Source organism: Lontra canadensis, unplaced genomic scaffold, assembly GCF_010015895.1.
Source record: "Lontra canadensis isolate GAN:19392208 unplaced genomic scaffold, GSC_riverotter_1.0 scaffold1, whole genome shotgun sequence".
NCBI lineage: Eukaryota > Metazoa > Chordata > Mammalia > Carnivora > Mustelidae > Lontra > Lontra canadensis.
The window spans coordinates 86,338,763-86,357,798 of NW_022630995.1; the positions used below are offsets into that span (position 1 = coordinate 86,338,763).

The window sequence follows — 19,036 nt, forward strand, 5'->3', positions numbered from 1 at the left end:
AAGGGCATGTTTATCAAGCTCTCCATAATCTCATAGTTCTTTTTTTTTTTTTTTTAAGATTTTATTTATTTGACAGAGAGAGAGAAACAGTGAGAGAGGGAACACAAGCAGGGGGGAGTGGGAGAGGGAGAAGCAGGCTTCCGGCCGAACAGGTAGCTCAACGTGGGGTTCAATCCCAGGACCTTGGGATCAGGGCCCGAGCTGAAGGCAGATGCTTAAGTGACTGAGCCACTCAGGCACCCCTATAATCTTACAGTTCTAAAACAAAATTCAGTTTGACTAAGTTCAGTGTAATGGCGGGATATGTACTAAAACTATAGCTTAAGAGGGCAGGGAAACAAAATGTATGTGGAATAAGTGCCAGTTTTTAATGTAACTTGATGGAAAATTTCTAGACAAAGATTTATATATACCTAGTGTACAGATATATTTTTAAAATTTAATTTTACTTTCATGACATATTCAGGGAAAATATATGGTTCGTAAAAATGTTAATTCAACTTTTAAGTCCTTGGGTGGCACATTTTCCATATTGTTTTGAACATAATTTTTAAATGGATTTTTTAAATAAATGTATGCTTTTTTTATATGTACACAGTGACTCCAAAGAAATAGCATTCAATGATTAATTTGTTGTTCTGAGAGAAGTTTGATTCTAGTTTCAATGAGTTAAATTTTTTTTTTAAAAAGATTTTATTTATTTATTTGACAGACAGAGACCACAAGTAGGCAAAGAGGCAAGCAGAGAGAGAGGGGGAAGCAGGCTCCCTGCTAAGCAGAAAGCCTGATGCGGGGCTCGATCCCAGGACCCTGGGATTATGACCTGAGCCGAAGTCAGAGGCTTTAACCCACTGAGCCACCCAGGTGCCCCTAGTTAAAATTTTTTTTAAAGAAAAGATTCATTTTGTCATTGAATGTAGGGAAAACAGATTCACTTAGGGATTAGCAAATAACTAATAAATAGGAGTTTTTGATTTATGATTTGGTTAATTTGGTAAGCTGATTTAGTAATTCTGGAGATTCAATAATTAATATTATATAAAGAAATACAGAACTAAAATGTTTTCATGCAAGAGCTTATAAAATATACACGATGAAAAAGAATTCAATCTTAAAGCTTTATGTAAAATATTTTTGAGGTCTGAGTTTAGTATAAAATGAAAGGAAGACATTTTGAAAGCAGATTTTCAGGGTGGCTAATTAGTTTTAAAGCAAAATTTATGTTGTTCTTAATAAGTACCTGAAAATACCCTTCCCCAGGACAGCTGGATTGTGGCGTACTTCCCCATATTGTTTTTTTCAACTTAATTAAAATAATAAGAGAATATATAAAAACTCATGAAAAATTAAAAAAACAATGGTTTAAAAGCAAACATTCAAAAAACAAAACAAATATGTTAACATAAATTTTAACACATACAAAATTAAATATAACTTTTAAGCTGACCTTCTAACTTCTGGTTTCTGCTATTACCTCTATATATTCTGAACTAAAATACATAATAAGATAAATAGATAAAGTATAAACATTCCACATTTACACTTGTATAAAAGACCTAGTTTAATGTGGATTCATACTTGAAAGGCAAGTTATTCAACGAAGTCTTTCTACCTAAGATCAAGCAGTATGGAATCTTTATTCTAGGTGCGAAACACTAACATGAGCAGCATGGCTCTCAAATGCTAGTACAGAGGCAGTGTCTTGCTGTTTGGAAATTTAAAGACACTTCACCCATCACAACTGGCACTTTCACTGTAGGTAGGAGTTCATATTTTGAAACTGTAACTACTGTAATTTTGTAATTACTAAAAATTATTTGACACTGTGTATCTCTAACAAATAGTATCTCTCTTACTGTATCTTGGATATTGAAAGTTACTCTGGGTCCGGGAGATGCTGCATCCACACGGATTTCAGGGAGCTCCTCAGTTTCTCCTATTCGAGAACTGGAAGAAAAATATGAAGTTACTAAACATTAGCATTCTTTTTTTAAAAAGTCCCTGGACTTTATAAAAGCCTAACAAATGTCAGTAAATTTTTTACTGACACTAAATATTTCTAAATACTTACCTTATCCAAGGATTAAATTTTTGGTATCCCATTCCTTAATCTTTAGCATCTCATTAAAAAACAAAACAAAACTGAATGTTTTGATTAACATGAGATTTTCTGAAACTAAAACATATTAAAAAAATATATAGTTCTTACTTTAAATGCTCATTTATTAGTAAGACAGTATTTTTCTTTAATATGTAAAATTTCCATTTTTTCATATGCTAAATATGTATGTAGTCACATCTCTTCTAAAATGGCAAACTTATAGCAGCAGTTACTAACCTGCACATACTCATTTCTTTGAATAGTCCATAAATTTACACATAAACTTGTCTAAATAGCAATATACTTCTTCTCTAAAAAGCACACAGTGATTGTGGTATAAATACACTAGAAGAATTCCTCAAATAAACTTTTTAGTTGGATAGTATCCATTATTACCGGTATTTGACTAATAAGGTTAATTTTTGCTCCCTTAATTATGTAATTTCCCCAAGTAGAACACAATAAATTAGTAGTGGATCTTCATAAAGGAGTCAGCAATTTTATTACTTGTTTCAGTGGATGAAAATAGGTATTACCTTGCCCTTTCCATTCGTTTAAGAGGAGGTCTTCCAGAAGCAGAAATGCTTTTTGAACGGCTATAACTTGGTTTGTAACCCAAACCCCACTTATCCTTTAGAGAAGCAGCCTAATGAAATGGGAGAGGAAGAGTGACTTTAGACAGTTGCTTATTGTCATAATATCTGACTATAGGTAAAATATTCTATTCAACAAAATAGTATGTTTTCCCCAGGTCAATAACATGCTACTTTAAATTTGTCTTTAGGGGCGCCTGGGTGGTTCAGTGGATTAAATAAAGCCTCTGCCTTCGGCTCAGGTAATGGTCCCAGGATCAAGCCCCGCATCGGGTTCTCTGCTCAGCGGGGAGCCTGTTTCCCCCTTTCTCTCTATCTGCCTCTCTGCCTACTTGTGACCTCTCTCTGTTGAATAAATAAACAAAATCTTTAAAAAAAATTGTCTTTAAATGTCATTTAACAGTACTACAGATGGATCAAAGTAGAGCAGGACTCAGCCACTCTTTAGACCTAATGTCAATTAGAAGGGTTGTACAATGGAAATATGGTTCACCATCTGGCCTGAGAGAGAAAAGAAAAAGATTGGGAACAGGATGAGGGGTACAGAAATAAGGTGAGAAGAAAGGAAACAAAGGAAAGAAAGGCCAAAAAAAAAAAAATGAGAATTAAAAGGAAAGATTCTGGGAGAAGCTGGGTGGCAGGAGGAGGTAAAAGGGAGATCAGAGGAGAGCAGGAAGGGTAGAGGGAGAGGCTGGGATGGGGAGACCAGTTGGGGTGGGGGAACCATTGATCATCTTAAGTACCACCCACAGGCATGCCTGCCACAGCACTCCATTATAAGAAAGGAAAGGAAGGGGTGACCTCAACACTCTACTTATCTCTAAATGTGTAACTGGGGTCTAGATATTGAAATGATTCCAAGACAATGGAGATGTGGAATGCAAGAGGACTGAGGAGGAAGTGAGGGGGGGGGAGACAGATGAGATATATGCTAAGAACACTGATAAAAGTTCAAGAATTTCCCTAATTCTCTCTACACAGTTTTATTTTTAACAGTCAATTACCAAATATAAACTACCTTATAAATAGTGCATAAGCAGTACTTTAATTTTATTGTATGATTGTTAGGTACACAGTAGCAAAAATTTTAAACAAAGACTTATACATTACAGATCATCACTATCCATTTATTACCATCAGAAGCCAGTGATGAATAACTCAAACTGGATTTTATCTTCAATTTGAATAAATAATTTAGAACAGTTTTCAAACTAGGATGTCTGGGAGTTCGGGGTGGTCAAGAAAGGTCAAGCCAATAAACCCTGAATCCCTGCAAAATTTCCCCTCTTCTTCTGGTCCTAGCAGTTCTGATTTAATGCTTTTTATGTATTAGGGTGCCACTAAAAAATGGAGGGTTCTGCTGATTATTTAAAAAAAAAAAAAAAAAAAAAAAGGTTAAGAACCTATTTCTTCTGAAAAAAGTAGTTTTCCCCTAACAAGACCACCTTGACCCAAGGCAACCTACTTCCAATTGAATACATTTTAGAATTATTTTCTACTATATGTTTATAGTATATCTATCTACATACTTATTTCACTTATTCAGCAACTGGACTTATTCAGCAACTGGACCAAAAAAATGTGGTAGGAAATGGGGTCAAAGATAAATAACTTGTTTAAGAGACTCATATTCTAGTTAGTTCAACTAAATGTGCAAAGAAAAGAGAATGAAGTGCTGAGAGTATGCAGTGCTAAAAGGTAAAGTCAGCTGTGGAAAATGGGACAGGAGTAGAATGGACATGTCAAAAGACTCATATTTGAGTAAGACACTAAAAAGACATTATGGTTTTATGAAAGGTGGATAAAAAAGTAGTGGCTAAGGACAGACTGCAGAGTCCCACTGTTTGTGTTTAATCTTGGCTCCACCAAGGTTAATGACTGTATTAACTTCGTCAAATTACTTGACTGTTGTCTCAGCATCCTCATTTTTAAAATGGGGAAAATAATACATGCTACCTCTTTTGGCTATTCTAAAATTTAATGGGTTGTTAAATGTAAAGTGCTTTAAATAGTGCCTAGTACCTAGTAGATATGGGATGTACAAATCAAGTGGTATTATTACTAAAAATGGAGAACAAAAGAGAACTTAAGTATGGTCACAAAGTTTCATAAAGTCAAAAATAAAAGAATGGTCTACTCCAATAATAAAATTCTTCTTAAATGTTTACTTACTCGCATACTGGACCTCCGTAATTTCTTACGAACATCTCTTCGAATATCATTCACAGCGACAGATTCTAACTGTTGATAACGCTGAATTTCTTGGTTTATGGTTCCTTCACTTGCACCTAATTTTCTGGATGCAAAATAAATACCGCAATTAGTGTAAAGGGGTGACAGAATAAGACTGATTTATATTTGCTCCCTTTTAATTCTTTCACTTTCAGAATATCAAAGATATATGGACAGGCCAAAATCCTTAAAGTTAACACTCATACCTAGTAAACTGTTAAAAAGCTCTCTAATATTTTAGGAAACAGCTCTTTCCCACTTCCGCATTAATAGCTTCTGTGACAATCTCATGAAAGCTATGGACTCACTCTGCAGAATAAGGTCTGAATGTAAAATTATACATATATTTAAGCCTCAGGTAAAATTTAAAGGGAGGATGTATATTTTGCTACAAGTCACTTTTAACCCCCAAGAGCAAAACTCACACTGCAATGTAAGTCAACAGGAAAATGTGAATCACTGTATCGTAATTAATTTACAGATCACTTTTTAGGTAATACCTTTCATTGTACAAAATGCACATTATTTGTTTAGAGTTCCTGAATGCAAAAACCACAGACACAGGTGGTATATGAAGATCAGAAAAGATGAGGCATGACTATCACCTTTTGGGAAAACAAAAATTTCGAAGTTTGACGATTAGGATACTTTGTCTTCTAGAGCAAGTATTATTTAATCAATAATATGCAGCAGGCAATAGATAAAGAAAAAAATATTACCACCACCTACTCCCGACCTCCATACTCACCTTATATCCATCTCAGTTTTAGAGAATTGTTAATACAAGCAGGCAAAAATAAAAAACATGAACTTTGACTTCAGACACACACAAGTTCAAATCCCACTTCTTTAACCTCTCTGAGCCAGTTTTCTCATCTATAAAGTTTGGATAATGCCATCTAACCTCACAGAAATCTTGTGAGGATTATACTGAAATAACATGTCAGATTCATAATTGGTACTTAATAAATGCTAAATTTGTTTCCTTCCTTAAAAATTTATATTCCAGACACGTGCTGTGATGAGCACTGGGTGTTATATGCAACTAAGGAATTGCTGAACACTACATTCAAAACTAATGATGCACTGTATGTTGGTTAACTGAACATTAAAAAAAAAAGAAATTTACATTCCAGAAATACCAATGTTAGCAAAAGACTAACACATATGTTAATATACATATGTGAAGGTATATATAGATATATATACACATATGTAGAGATATGTATATATGATACATAGTCTGTCATTAAACTGCCCAGAAATGGGGAGTTGCGATGAAAGCTGGACAGAACTTCACACCTAACTTCGTCAGTAATGAATGTATGATCTCAGACAAGTTATCAAACTCTACTGGACCTTGGTGATCTCATTTGTAAATTAAGGGGGGTATACTGGCCCAAATCCAGTTTTCTCCCTATTTAAAATTCTATGATTCCATTATTAAAAACATTATATTATATTAAAAATCATTACACATACTTAAGATCATCTATTACTTTTGCCTGTTCATTCAGTTCTCTGATATCGACTATACGCTTCATAATTTTTCTTCCTCTAAGTTCTCCTGGCTGGCTACAAGATGCTCCTTGTCTTCGATAATCTACAGCTTCCTGAAAAATCAAAAGCATGTCTGTCAATACCACTTTCAGGTCACACCACAAATCTATACTATCACAAGAATAACACCTTAAATCAAAGGAAGCATGCAAGAATCAAAGCCATCTATATCAAGTAAGATGATTGGAATTCTCCAGTGATTCAAATACTCTCATTTTCATAAGGAATCTATGTAGCTGCTACCTACATTTCCCCATGAGTGAGCTCTGCATGCTTTCAAATGGGACTGGCTAGACTGAGGGGAGCCCCACATCTCTGGGTCACACAGATACTCTGCAGGAACAGAATGGCGCTGATTTGGGGGCGTCAGGCCTAGCAGGTGATTTACAAGTCGCTGCCCAAAGGTGAGCTTGTGGCCATCTCCACTTACTGAACTTCCATCTGAACTCTAAATAATAAACAGTAACATTAATTTTTTAAAAATTTCTTTCCAAGAACAAGACTATTTCATGAAACAGTTAAAAGATATTTTAAAAATGTTTAAACCAATACCAGAATAAAAGCCGAGAGTAACTTGCTTTTAAACTACCAAATAATTTATACTATAAAATATACAGTACAGAGGGAAATACATTTTTTAAATGTATATTTTGTGTACATGCAATTTGCTTTTCAGAGTCATTTTTTAGCATCTTTATTGAGATATAATCCACATGCCATAAAATTCACCCATTTAAAATGAACAATTTATTGGTTTTGAGTATATTCACAAAGTTGTACAACTGTCACCACAATCTGTTTAGAACATTTTCACCACCCACCCCCAAATGAAACCTCATAACTAACAGCAGTCTTTCTCCATTCCCCATCCCCAACTCCCCCAGCCCTCAGCAACCACTAATGGACTGTCTGTCTCTATAGGTTTGCTTTCAGTTTGTTTTTACCGTTAGTACATTACTTATAGGTTAAGGTACAAGTCTGTTGACAACTAATAAGAAAAGTATCAATGAAAAGATCATATTATGAAATTTTAAAAAATTATAAAATAGAGACACAGGAAACCATCACTCTCTTCCTTCCTCTACAATTATCAACTACAATATAATAAATAACATTAAGTCAATCTTTTCCCTGTCTTAGGGTAAAGGCCAGTCCAGAAAAGTCTAACAGTGAGTTTACTTACAGTATGGATAGTGGGAGACATAGTATCAACTTCATCCTCATCTGACAGGTCAGCTATGTTCACTGAATTTAGATCAGCAATGTCATCTATGTCCTCCTCTCCTGTCAGTGTCGTAAGGGTATTGCCCAGAGCATTAAGTCTTTTGCCAATGTTAGGATCCATATGGACATCGATCCCACACATCTTCCACAAAACATTGAGTGTCCACGTTCCAGCACTACTACTTTCTGTTTAAATAAAGAGAAGTGGCATTTCTGGTAAGTCTTGAGTTCAGATATTTAAATCAATCTATATTTCAGGAATAAAATGGATGATGGCCTTATTTAACAACTAATCTCTCTCACAACTAGGTCTGGGATCGATTTCCCTCTGCAGAGTGTGCACCTTTGTTTCCTCTGTGCAGCACCCTTCTTTCTCCTGTGAACAATGGATTCCCTCTTCTCCCCACTCCTGAACTGATCTACCCTCCCATGGCTACAATGGGAATTTCCATGACCCTCACTCATTAGCCAGAATTAGATAAGTAGGCCAGGTGCGAGTCAAAGTTGGAAATCTAAAAACCCTTCTCTGGACTTCAGGAAAAAAAAAAGGTCCCTTCTCTAGTGCTTGAGGGAGGGGAATGAGGCTCATGGGCTATTGGCAGCCACATCTTCTGGCATGTGTAAGGAGGAAGTCAGCAGTATGAAGAAAATGAAGCAGCCAGAGAGGAGCAAAGACGAAAGCCCTGGTGGCAGTCGAAATCTTGGATCCAGGAGTTCCTGAGAGCCTCTGAACTGACCTTGTTCCTTATCTTCACTGAGATAGCCATTTTGAAGCTTAACTGTGATCTGCATTATTGTTTTAATAAACTCTCCCTTTTGGTTAAGCTAGTTTGCATGGGTTGTTGTCACTCATAAACCAGAGTCCTGACAATGACTTTTATGTGAACTTTCTCCAAATACATAAGCATTTACCTCAGTTATCACACATTTCTTCTACCATTACTCCTGGAAAGTTCCTAACCTTTTCAGTCCTCCATCAGTGGGACTGTTGGCCTTGCTACTTTTTAAGGCAAGTTACTTAGGATGAGCACCAACGCTAGGTTTGGGGAGGATAACAAGAAATAGTAAGGAGAGAAAGGAATTCTACTAACTTTAATCACTTTCTACTAGCACAGACATTTTGAGAGCCCTTAAATAGCTCCCTTTAGCTCACCCTTACTCTTTACCAAGTAAAATCAATAAAAATTTACATTGTACTATCATCTTAGTCAAGACAGATTATAACTTCTAGAGTTATCTCCTAACCAGTTTCCCAAGATTTTTTTTCCTTTCTAATCCTTGAAAGTGTCTGCTTTCTTGCTCACAAAAATTCAGTGGCTCTCCCACTTTCTACCAAATTAAGTTCAGACTCCTTATTATCTTTTAATATTTTTCCCATATTACTTTTCATATAACTCTGTCTACCCAGTCTGGACAATTCTGACTAGACACTGGTTTCACAGCATAACTAATATTCTGTCTGCCTGAATTTTCTGACCCATACCCTTCCAGGTTTTGCTTCAGAAACAATTTTGTCTGTCAAGTCCCTGTTCAAATACTTGTTAAATATTAAAAGAAGCTTTCTCTGGGCCACCTGGGTAGCTCAGTTGGTTAAGTGTCTGCCTTTGGCTCAGGTCCTGATCCCAGGGTCGCGGGATCAATCCTGCCTTCGGGCTCCCTGCTCTGTGGGGAGCCTGCTTCTCCTTCTGCCTCTCTCTCTGCCTCTTATGTCTCTAATCCTAGTATCCCTCCAAATTTGAAATTTTTCTCTTTCCTCAGTAGATTTCAGAAGCAATTAGAATTTCATATTTTATTGAACTTACCACTTATAGCTTAGTCATGCTGCAGAGCCTCAAATGCATTAGAATTCAAATTTATACAGAGTAGAAAAGTATACCTTGCCTTTGTCTTTCCTAAAACTTTTTGTAGTATATCAGCAAGTATCTAATAAATGATTGTTAAATAGATAAAAATATGCTAATATTATTATAAAAATGGTTTTTTAAAATCAGGGAACACCAGAATTAAAGACTCAATGTTAATATAAAGGCTTTATCTATGTGTATATATATGTATATTTACATATATAGGTATAAAAAAGCAGAATTCTAACTTATTTATGTAAAAAAGGTAATACCAGTCATGAACTTACCAGCAGCTGCTTGTCCTGTAGTCCTAGAACATACTTCATAGGTGCCATCTGGAACTACACCTGCATAAAATCACCCCAAAAATAGTTTTCAATAAAATTATGCTTATGATTAAATATAATATTATAATTACTATACTATAATACCAAAGATTATTATCTAAATATAAATAGGATCACTAGTTTCTTTAGGCCTCAATTTCTAAACTGCAGAATGAAACATGAAACATCTACCTTAGATGTCTTGTAATATTCCATATCTCAACATTTTTTATTTTATGCTTTTAAGAATTTAACTGCAACTTTATCTTTACATTCTGCATGTGACAATACCTGACTGACTCTGAAACTCTAGTTTCCAGATGCTATGATAATTTGTGCCATCCTGTGAATGGCACTTTGAGAATGCAAATGGTTTAAAAATAATTTTCTGTTAATAAGAACTTACACATTTAGGTCACAGACACGATTTATTAGCCTTGTCTTTCCATGGATCATTTTATGAGGAAAAAAATGACTGACTGCCATGATGTCAGTCTCATAAAAATTAAGCTCCTGAGGTCATGGACCTATCCCCGGAACATATCTAACTTTAACTCTGAAAAATTTACTACCACTTAGCTTTAATCTGATAACTTCAACTTAAAAAAAAAAAAAAAAAAGAAAGAAAAAAAAGAGGTGAACTAAATCAACAATTTTAAACAGTAAAGGGGCAATACCATCTTTGAGACAACTTTGCAAAAAGTGAAGCCTAAGGAACAGGATTAAGACTCTTTCTCAGTAATCCTTCATAGAAACAAAATTTCAGTCTAATCCTGACAGTCATAAATCTTAAATGAAATGCCCTTTTACAATTCATTCTGTAACCTAAGTTGCTATTCAAATGTTACTCAAATCTGAGTTGCAGAAATACTATAGCTTATTTTGAGAGAAACAGTCTATTAAGTGACAATATCTATTATGTAGGTTTTTAAAAGTGCCAATAACTTTAAAATCTAAATTATATTTTTGAACCATATGGTACCTGTGCTTCACATACAAATTACAGAATTTGAGAGAACAATGTCTTGTCTTAGGGTAAAAGATTGCCTAATTAACCTTTAAAGTCATGGTTATAAATCAGAACAAAAGGGACTTAGGTAACTCTTTCAAATCTAAGAATGCTGTAATGAAAAGAAACCTTCTGAAATTTGAGTAACATAATGGAGGCCAAATGAAAGCTAGTTAAAAAAAAAAAAAGGTAGAAAACTTCTAGGACTTTCAATCCCAAGAATTTTTAGAGAATTTTTAAAAATTAATTTTTAAAAAATTACATAAATTCATATATTACAGAGCCATGATAAATTAAAAAGGAATATTAAGATTTTGGGGAGTAGATCCAAATCTTCAAAGTGAGGAGAAGGAAATCAGTTAGGCTCTTCCCTGTTTTGCCTATGGTCTCTGAGTCAGGGACAGAATGCTGAGTTGGATCAACCATTAGTCTGAATCCAGGATAGCAATTTTCCTGCTCTTTTGATCTCATGTTACCCAGGTGCTAACAGAGAGCTTGAGGCTTTCAAACATCTCCTTTACTCCGCCCCACCCCATACTACAGTTTCAAACTTTAATGGTTTATATAATTTTTATAAATGAATATTAGTGAAGAATCTGATCTTTTCTATCTACTTATATGGTCCTTTGAATCCTATATACAAATTTTTCTAGTTTTTACTGCACTTCCTAGAAAACATTATCCCCCTATAGAGGCAATTCACCCAGATCACTTTTTTTCCTAGGGCCTGATTTTAAAATGATCTGTTAAAAAAAAAAATCCTACAGCATAACTCTACTGTTCGTTGTTTCTCTACCCTAATTCAAACCTTTCTTAAAATACTTACTGTCATTTCTGTTCTATTTATTATTACTAATAAAAAACCATTTTGCCCCTGTTATAATTTAGAATATTTGTATCAATAAAAAAAATACTCAACTCTTCTGCTTCCTTCCCAAGACACCAAACAAAAAGCATGTCATAAAGACAAGTCATTTAGTAGCCTACAAAAACTAAAATAAATAATTTTCAGCATATTAGTATTCTACTTAGTTGGTATAATATACACTGAGGTGCTGAGTTATTATTTATAGATTTTTAATATATGTTTTTGATTTTGATTCAGGGGCATATTTCTCAGGCATTTTCCCTTTATAATAAACTGTTAAGGAAATGGTATTCTCTCTTTGCTTCCAAATACATGTATCCATTTTAATGATGATAAAAAAGGTGAAGATATCATCTTACTAGAAATCAGTAATTTAAATTTATTTTAAGAAAAAAAAGAGACAAAACTTATTAGTGACTTTTAAAAATATATGTAACAACTGTATAGAAGCTTATTTGTAAAGATTTCTGATGAAGGCTATTTTTCTTCTTATGAATTTTAGGCATAAGTACTTTGATATCAAGTCCTCCTAGTAACTTGAAGTATTTCACAGAAATTCTACTATTTTACCTATGAATTATTTAAGTGAGAAGCAGTCACAACAGAATTTCACCCATAATTTTATCTAGGTTCTAGTCAAAGTGAAATGCCAAAACTTCAATTTTTGAAATAAAAATTATGAAAAGTTTTCTTGTTCTTTAAAGAAGATCCAGAACTGGGAAGAAGATTTCTTCCAATGGAGAAGGGAAAAAAACTGCATAAACAACAGCATACCACCTTTTATAAAGTAAGTATTAATTTTGGTTTAGAGATTGGCTGAGGAATTTTAGTTTGCAACCTTTAATTCCTCAAACAGTTTTTCTTTACTAGAAGATTAATGATGATTTATTAACTCTGCTATAACATTTCTTATATTAAAATAAAAATAAAACCACGTACCTTCAAAACTGTATATAAACACAGCTTTAGTTACGCCCAACCTTGAGTATTATGGAATCAAAGGAATTCATACAAGTTACACATTGTAGCTTACAAATTTAGACATGTGAATTTATTCATATCAATATTATTTTATGGCTGGAGTTCCTGTTTATGGTTATCTACAACCTGTTGATCTATTTCATATGATGAACTGGATCTTGCACATTTATCACTTCCTTTGAAGATCCCCACAGAGCAAAGATGCTTTATCTGGTCATTCACAAATCAATCATAGGAAAAAATCAGGTAGTAAATGAATCTTCAAATGCTAGACTGTCAAGAAGAATGCCTAGTTGATTCATTTACCAAAACTACTGAAAGCTGCAGTTTTTCACAAATATGACCTATCTTTAACTAAAAAGAGACCTTCTTTCAGAAAGTCCAATAACATTCCTAAAAGCTAAGCATCTTTCGGTTTTACAAATGAAGACACTGTTTTTCTGCTTTTTTTTTTTTAATTAAAAAAAATCCTAACCCTCATGTAGAAAATAAAAGGCACTCACAGGCATTCATCACTAGATCGCCACGAATTTCTGGTTTCCAGTCATCCCACGACGTCTCAAAGCCATCAGCAAAACGAATACAAAAGTTTTTGAAATGCCCTTTACTAACCAGAGATTCTGAAGAACAAGCAGTGATGAGAGTACTTTCAATGGTCAATACTAAAGCAGAACCAATGTCAAGATCTCCAGTGTGATTAGACTGCAAAATATATTAAAAAATAAAAGACAGAATGTTTTAAATCTGGAAATTCTCACAGGATTCATAGGAACAAAAGTTTAGAAAAAGTCAAGACTAGAAATCTTCATTAAAAAGCAGCTTAGAAAGTTGTCTACTTTTAAAACTTAAATTGTTGAAGTGAATACATATGCCATGAGCATCTTTTCTTTTTATTATGTTCAATTAACCAGCATATAGTTCATCGTTAGTTTTTGATGTAGTGTTCAATGACCCATTAGTTGCGTATAACACCACAGGGCTCATCATCACATGTGCCCTCCTTAATACCCATCATCTGGTTACCCCATCCCACCAACCCCTCTCTTCTGTAACCCTTGGTTTGTTTTCGGAGTCCAGAGTCTCTCATGGTTTGTCTCTCTCTCTCTAATTTCTTCACATTCAGTTTTCCCTCCTTTCCCCTATGGTCCTCTATGCTATTCCTTATGTTCCACATATGAGTAGAATATTAATTCTCTTCATTTTTTTTTAACTTGCAAAAGGTTAAAAAAGGTTAGAGGAGAGAGCATGAGCAGTTGAGGGGGAAAGGGAGATAATCTTAAGCAGGCTCCATTTGGCATAGAGCCCCAGCAGCAGGGCTCCATGTGAGTCTCCATGTGGGGTTTGGTCTCACTACCTGAGATCATGACCTAAGCTGAAATCAACAGTGTGACACTTAATTGAGCCACGGAGGTGCCCCTAATTAGTTTTCTGTCCCAAGTTTCTGTTTTAGACAACTGCCTCTGGTGTATATGGCTTTCCTGAGCTCTGTCCATAATGCCATTAAAAAAACAACATTCTTCAACTCCTGAGGCATGCTGTCAATCACTGACCCAGAATTTTTCTTCACAATGTCTTGCTTAACAAATACTAAAAGTTAAACTCATTCAGCAACTGGTTATAGGTTAAGGTAAATTTTAACAGTAAAACAGACCTCTGAATTTGATATAATTGTAACCTCTTAAGTTCAACCCTTGATAGGGGTTTATAGTCCTCTGTTTGTCTCATATGCATGTCCATAAATTATGAAAATTCTTGCTTTATCTGGTATACATAACTTGGAAATTTCATTACCATTAAATATGGCAGCTTAAAGGCATTTTGAAATCCTCCACCCTATTTTAGATGAGGTTACTAAACATTATTAAACAATATTCTTAAATGTTCTTTTGCTTCTATTTCATTAACAATTATATGCCAAAGACTTGTTAAAAAACAAAACAATAAAAAGATTCTGAAAACTAGCTGCTTATTTTTCCAGGTAAAAATTAAGATTCACTAGAGCACCTGGGTGGCTCAGGGGGTTAAGCCTCTGCCTTTGGCTCAGGTCATGAACCCAGGGTCCTGGGATCGAGCCCTGCATCGGGCTCTCTGTTCAGAGGGAAGCCTGCTTTCCCCTCTCTCTGCCTGCCTCTCTGCCTACTTGTGAACTCTCTCTCTGTCAAATAAATAAACAAAATCTTAAAAAAAACTTAAGATATATCATATAGGTATCAACCTTGTCATAATTCTGTAGCAAAGTGCTTCTGAGCAAAGTCTCATGAGATTCATATTTAATACACTAAGGATGAATAATGGCTGAAGGAATCCAATCTTACTTGCTATTTACTAAACTCAAGTTATAAACTGTTAATCCAAAAAAAATTATTATACTCTATGTACACAGAAATGGTAAGTAGAATGCTGTATTCTTAATCTTGGACTATGATTTGATTTTGTACCTGTGCAGTATTTGTGATGGGCAGGCATATTCCCAGATCATTCACAGTAAGCTGGAGGAAGAGAGTCCCAAAGGCCTGGGCTGATGTTTGCTGGATACCTGGTAGCATATCTACTACCTCCTTTGTAGCCATATGAATATCTTTATGTAAAGCCATTCGTTGTTCATTCCAGTTGTCATAGGCGGCCTTATAATTCAGCCAAAACAGCACAGCTTTTTATAATTAAGGTGGATTGGAAAGAAAATTAAAATCAAAGCTGTAAGGCTAGAAGGCAAGTAAAACTCAGTAGTTGTAAAATCTGGCTGATGAGTAAAAATTACTCCCGTGAGAAAATTATAGCATTAGAATTAGAAAGGATCTAAGAGGATATAGTCAATTTGACAAATGAAAGCAGGGAACTGCATAATGGCAGAAAGAAGAAAACATTCCAGGTCCATTTTTTCACTTAACAGATTATTTGTGAAATGCCTATTAGATGTTATGCACTAGGATGCAACAGAAATGATATGAAAACAGAACATGGTACCTGACCTTATAAAGCTTGCTGTTACACTGTTAAAAATTCTTGAAGGAGAGAAACCTAACAGTAGGAGTATACATTAAAAAGATATGACCTGCAAAGAGAGGCCAAGACATCGGAGTCTGTAACAAGAATGGAACCTTAAGGAAAACCTTCATTTAATGCAGCATAAAGAAGGAGGAACCTAAAGAGGGAGAAAACTGAAGGGGCTAGGGAAGCAGAAGGAAAAGCAAGTGTCATGGACACAAAGAGTAGAAAGTACTTTAAGGAGTTGTTGAAAGCTGATGACAGGTTAGTAAGATGTGAAATGAAAAAAAGTGCACAGAATTTAGCAAAATAAAACATTATAACACTGCCAAAAGAATAGTTTTCTAACAGACTTATCACCAGCTAATGCCTACCATCAATTTAAATCTTAAATGGTTTCATAAATGGTTCTTCATTACTTCTACATTTCCAACATATACACCCAATATACATAAATTAGACTCTATCTATTCAGTCTTATTTCCTATTATTTTCTTTTATGAAAACTGCTACATGTTTTAGGCTACTGTATTAATATATATTCATTCATATTCTCTCTCATGTAAATATTTATTTAGTTATTACTATAAGCTAGGGACTGTTCTAGACTGTCATATACAAAGGTAAATAAGACTAGCTTCATTTCCTTGTCTCCCTGGTGAACTCCTGACTCCAAGTCAAATCTGAAGGATTAGTTTCTCCTCTTAGAAGCACAGGCAAAGTTAGAAGACTCCCTCAGTTGGGGAACAGGTATCTCCAACTCCTCTCTGTAGTGTACTTTGCTCTCTCCCACTGGACTGAGAGGTCCTTGAGGGCAGGGATCCTGTTTTCTATATCTCTATTCCACTTCCAGACAGTAAATGTTTACAGAACAAATGAATAAAGACAGTGCCAGAACAAATGGGTGCAATAGTTTTTGAAACCAAAACCTAGCATTACAATTAAAATTCTGAATCAGACATCCTATATATCCATGTAGAAAAGAAATGACTTTAAAAAGTAAAGTAAGTTTAAAAAATGAATAAGCAAAACACTTTTCTTGGATGCTCACATTTCAGAATTAGGAGATGTTCAGCTATCAAGCATTTACACTGGTAAACTACAGACGATTTTTATCCAACATTGCCAAAACATTTCTAAATCCAACAAGATAGTGTTGATGGACTTTATCTTACCTCTGTCAAAGGCCACAGGTTGTGCATAAACAATTGGTCTATTCAAGGTAATAAGCACAGCTTCCCTATCTGAAGAACCACTGATTTCTTCTCGGAGGGCATTTCTTAATCCAATTCTGGTTTTAAAATAGGCAACTTGATGAAAATCAGAACCAGCTTCCTCATAAACCTAAAGTAAAATTAAAAGCTCAATAAAAACAAGTAATGGAAGACATTTTGATAAAAAACCTGAAAGTTTTAACAATTAATAGTATTATTCATCAAATGAACTACTGTATACTTTTCTCAGTTTTGTCAATGATACATTCCTTATATTCTGTACCATAAACATATGAAATTAATAAAGAACATGAATGGGTAAATAAGAAGTAGTATGAAGTCATACATAAAATTCATAGAAAAGCTAGGACAAGGTCCATATTCTTTTTGTTTGTTTTGTTTTGTTTTTTATTTGACAGAGAACACAAGTAGGCAAGAGAGGCAGGCAGAGAGAGAGAGGAAAGCAGGCTTCCTTCTGAGCAGAGAGCCCAATGCAGGGCTCAATCCCAGGACCCTGGGTTCATGACCTGAGCTGAAGGCAGAGGCTTTAACCCACTGACCCATCCAAGTGCCTCTCAAGGTCCATATTCTTAATGTCAACATATTAACTATTCTAAGATAATTAGATCCTTTCTTTTCTTAACATGTGTTTCCATTTGGAAAAAAAGCACTGTTTTTTTAAAGATGGCAAGAAATTTTTCTTCATTTATTTCCCCACATAATGTTTAATATAGCCATTCAATTTAGAAAGTATGACTGATATTCCTTTAATTAATTCTTCAAATAAAAGAAGGAAAAAGGTTAAAATCTACATAATAATTTCTAGCAAAATAAGAATAACAAAAAATGACTCAATGAGCTATCAAAATTTTATTTTTATAAAACAAAATCTGATTTATTGCTGTGAATGTGTATGTATGTATGAGTGTAAAAATTTCTATACATATATATACATACATGTATAGACATATACACACATGTGTACAGACATATATACAAATATGTGTGTGATATATATGTGTACATACATACGTAAAACCTGGTATATGTAAAACTTTCTATGTTTAACATTACAGTATGCAAAACCTGCCAATATTAAACAGGCAGTTAAGAAACTTAGTAACATTTTAAAAACTGACCAATTGTTAGTACAGAATGCTAAAATAAAAAAAAATTCTAACAAAATCAAGAGCAATTATAAACAAGTATTTATGAAGATGCTGAATTAAGCTTCATGAGATTGCACTTGCACTAAACTATAGCAATATACCACCCAAAAACACTCAATGAAATGCCAAACTAAAACAGTAAAGGCCTTCTTTTTTTTTTTTTTTTTTAAGATTTTATTTATTTGACAAAGAGAGAGAGATCACAAGTAGGCAGAGAGGCAGGCAGAGAGAGGGGGAAGCAGGCTCCCCACTGAGCAGAGAGCCCGATTCAGGGCTCCATCCCAGGACCCTGAGACCATGACCTGAGCCGAAGGCAGAGGCTTAACCCACCAAGCCACCCAGGTGCCCCATGTAAAGGCCTTCTTAAATGACGTTTCTCTCCAATTTAAAATTTAAAATTTAGGAATGTTAAATTCTTTTTTAAAGTATGGTAATAAAGTAATTCAAGTTTATATACAAAATTTAAAAGCCAAAGTTCTAATATCAGCATATTCTGTACTCACTTGATGTTTGACAATTTGTCCTAATGCCAGATTTAAATCCACTTGACATTTACCAAACAGTTTCAGATAGCTGCTACTCCCTGGTGAAGCTTTGGTTTGAAGTCGGTTCGAAAGTTCCAGCTCTATCAATCCAGTTTCAAATCTCACAGCTCTCATTGATGGAGTAGTGGCTGTTACTTGAATACCCTAGAGCAGATTATAGGTTAGGAGGAAAAAAATAATCTTAAATCAACAGTATGCACTCACTCAAATGAAATCTTTCGATACGATAAAGTAGCCATGTTTTAAAACAAACAGAGAAAAGTCCTAAAGGACATTCAATTGCTAAAGCTTTTCCTCTTGAGTGGATGGGGTCATACTTCATTTTTATTTTCTACTCACACATTTATGTATAATATGAATTCCTTTAACTAGAATATATTAAATA

General features: G+C 34.5%; 1 protein-coding gene across 9 annotated transcripts in view; it reads right to left on the bottom strand.

The window, feature by feature from the left end:
* The window catches only part of KIAA1109 (KIAA1109 ortholog), a 196,427-nt gene that overhangs the window by 32,838 nt on the left and 144,553 nt on the right, over positions 1 to 19,036 (bottom strand). For 6 of the 9 annotated variants that reach the window (XM_032858342.1, XM_032858352.1, XM_032858362.1 and 3 more), the window contains 12 exons: positions 18,610 to 18,795; positions 16,899 to 17,067; positions 15,177 to 15,388; positions 13,242 to 13,440; positions 9,842 to 9,901; positions 7,670 to 7,896; positions 6,734 to 6,934; positions 6,409 to 6,539; positions 4,867 to 4,990; positions 2,638 to 2,747; positions 1,857 to 1,947; positions 1,241 to 1,303 (listed from right to left, as the gene is read on the bottom strand). In XM_032858342.1, the coding sequence (XP_032714233.1) occupies positions 1,241 to 1,303; positions 1,857 to 1,947; positions 2,638 to 2,747; positions 4,867 to 4,990; positions 6,409 to 6,539; positions 6,734 to 6,934; positions 7,670 to 7,896; positions 9,842 to 9,901; positions 13,242 to 13,440; positions 15,177 to 15,388; positions 16,899 to 17,067; positions 18,610 to 18,795 (1,773 nt within the window). The remainder of the gene's footprint in view (positions 1 to 1,240; positions 1,304 to 1,856; positions 1,948 to 2,637; positions 2,748 to 4,866; positions 4,991 to 6,408; positions 6,540 to 6,733; positions 6,935 to 7,669; positions 7,897 to 9,841; positions 9,902 to 13,241; positions 13,441 to 15,176; positions 15,389 to 16,898; positions 17,068 to 18,609; positions 18,796 to 19,036) is intronic. The other 3 variants (XM_032858359.1, XM_032858368.1, XM_032858369.1) reach the window with 3 other exon arrangements.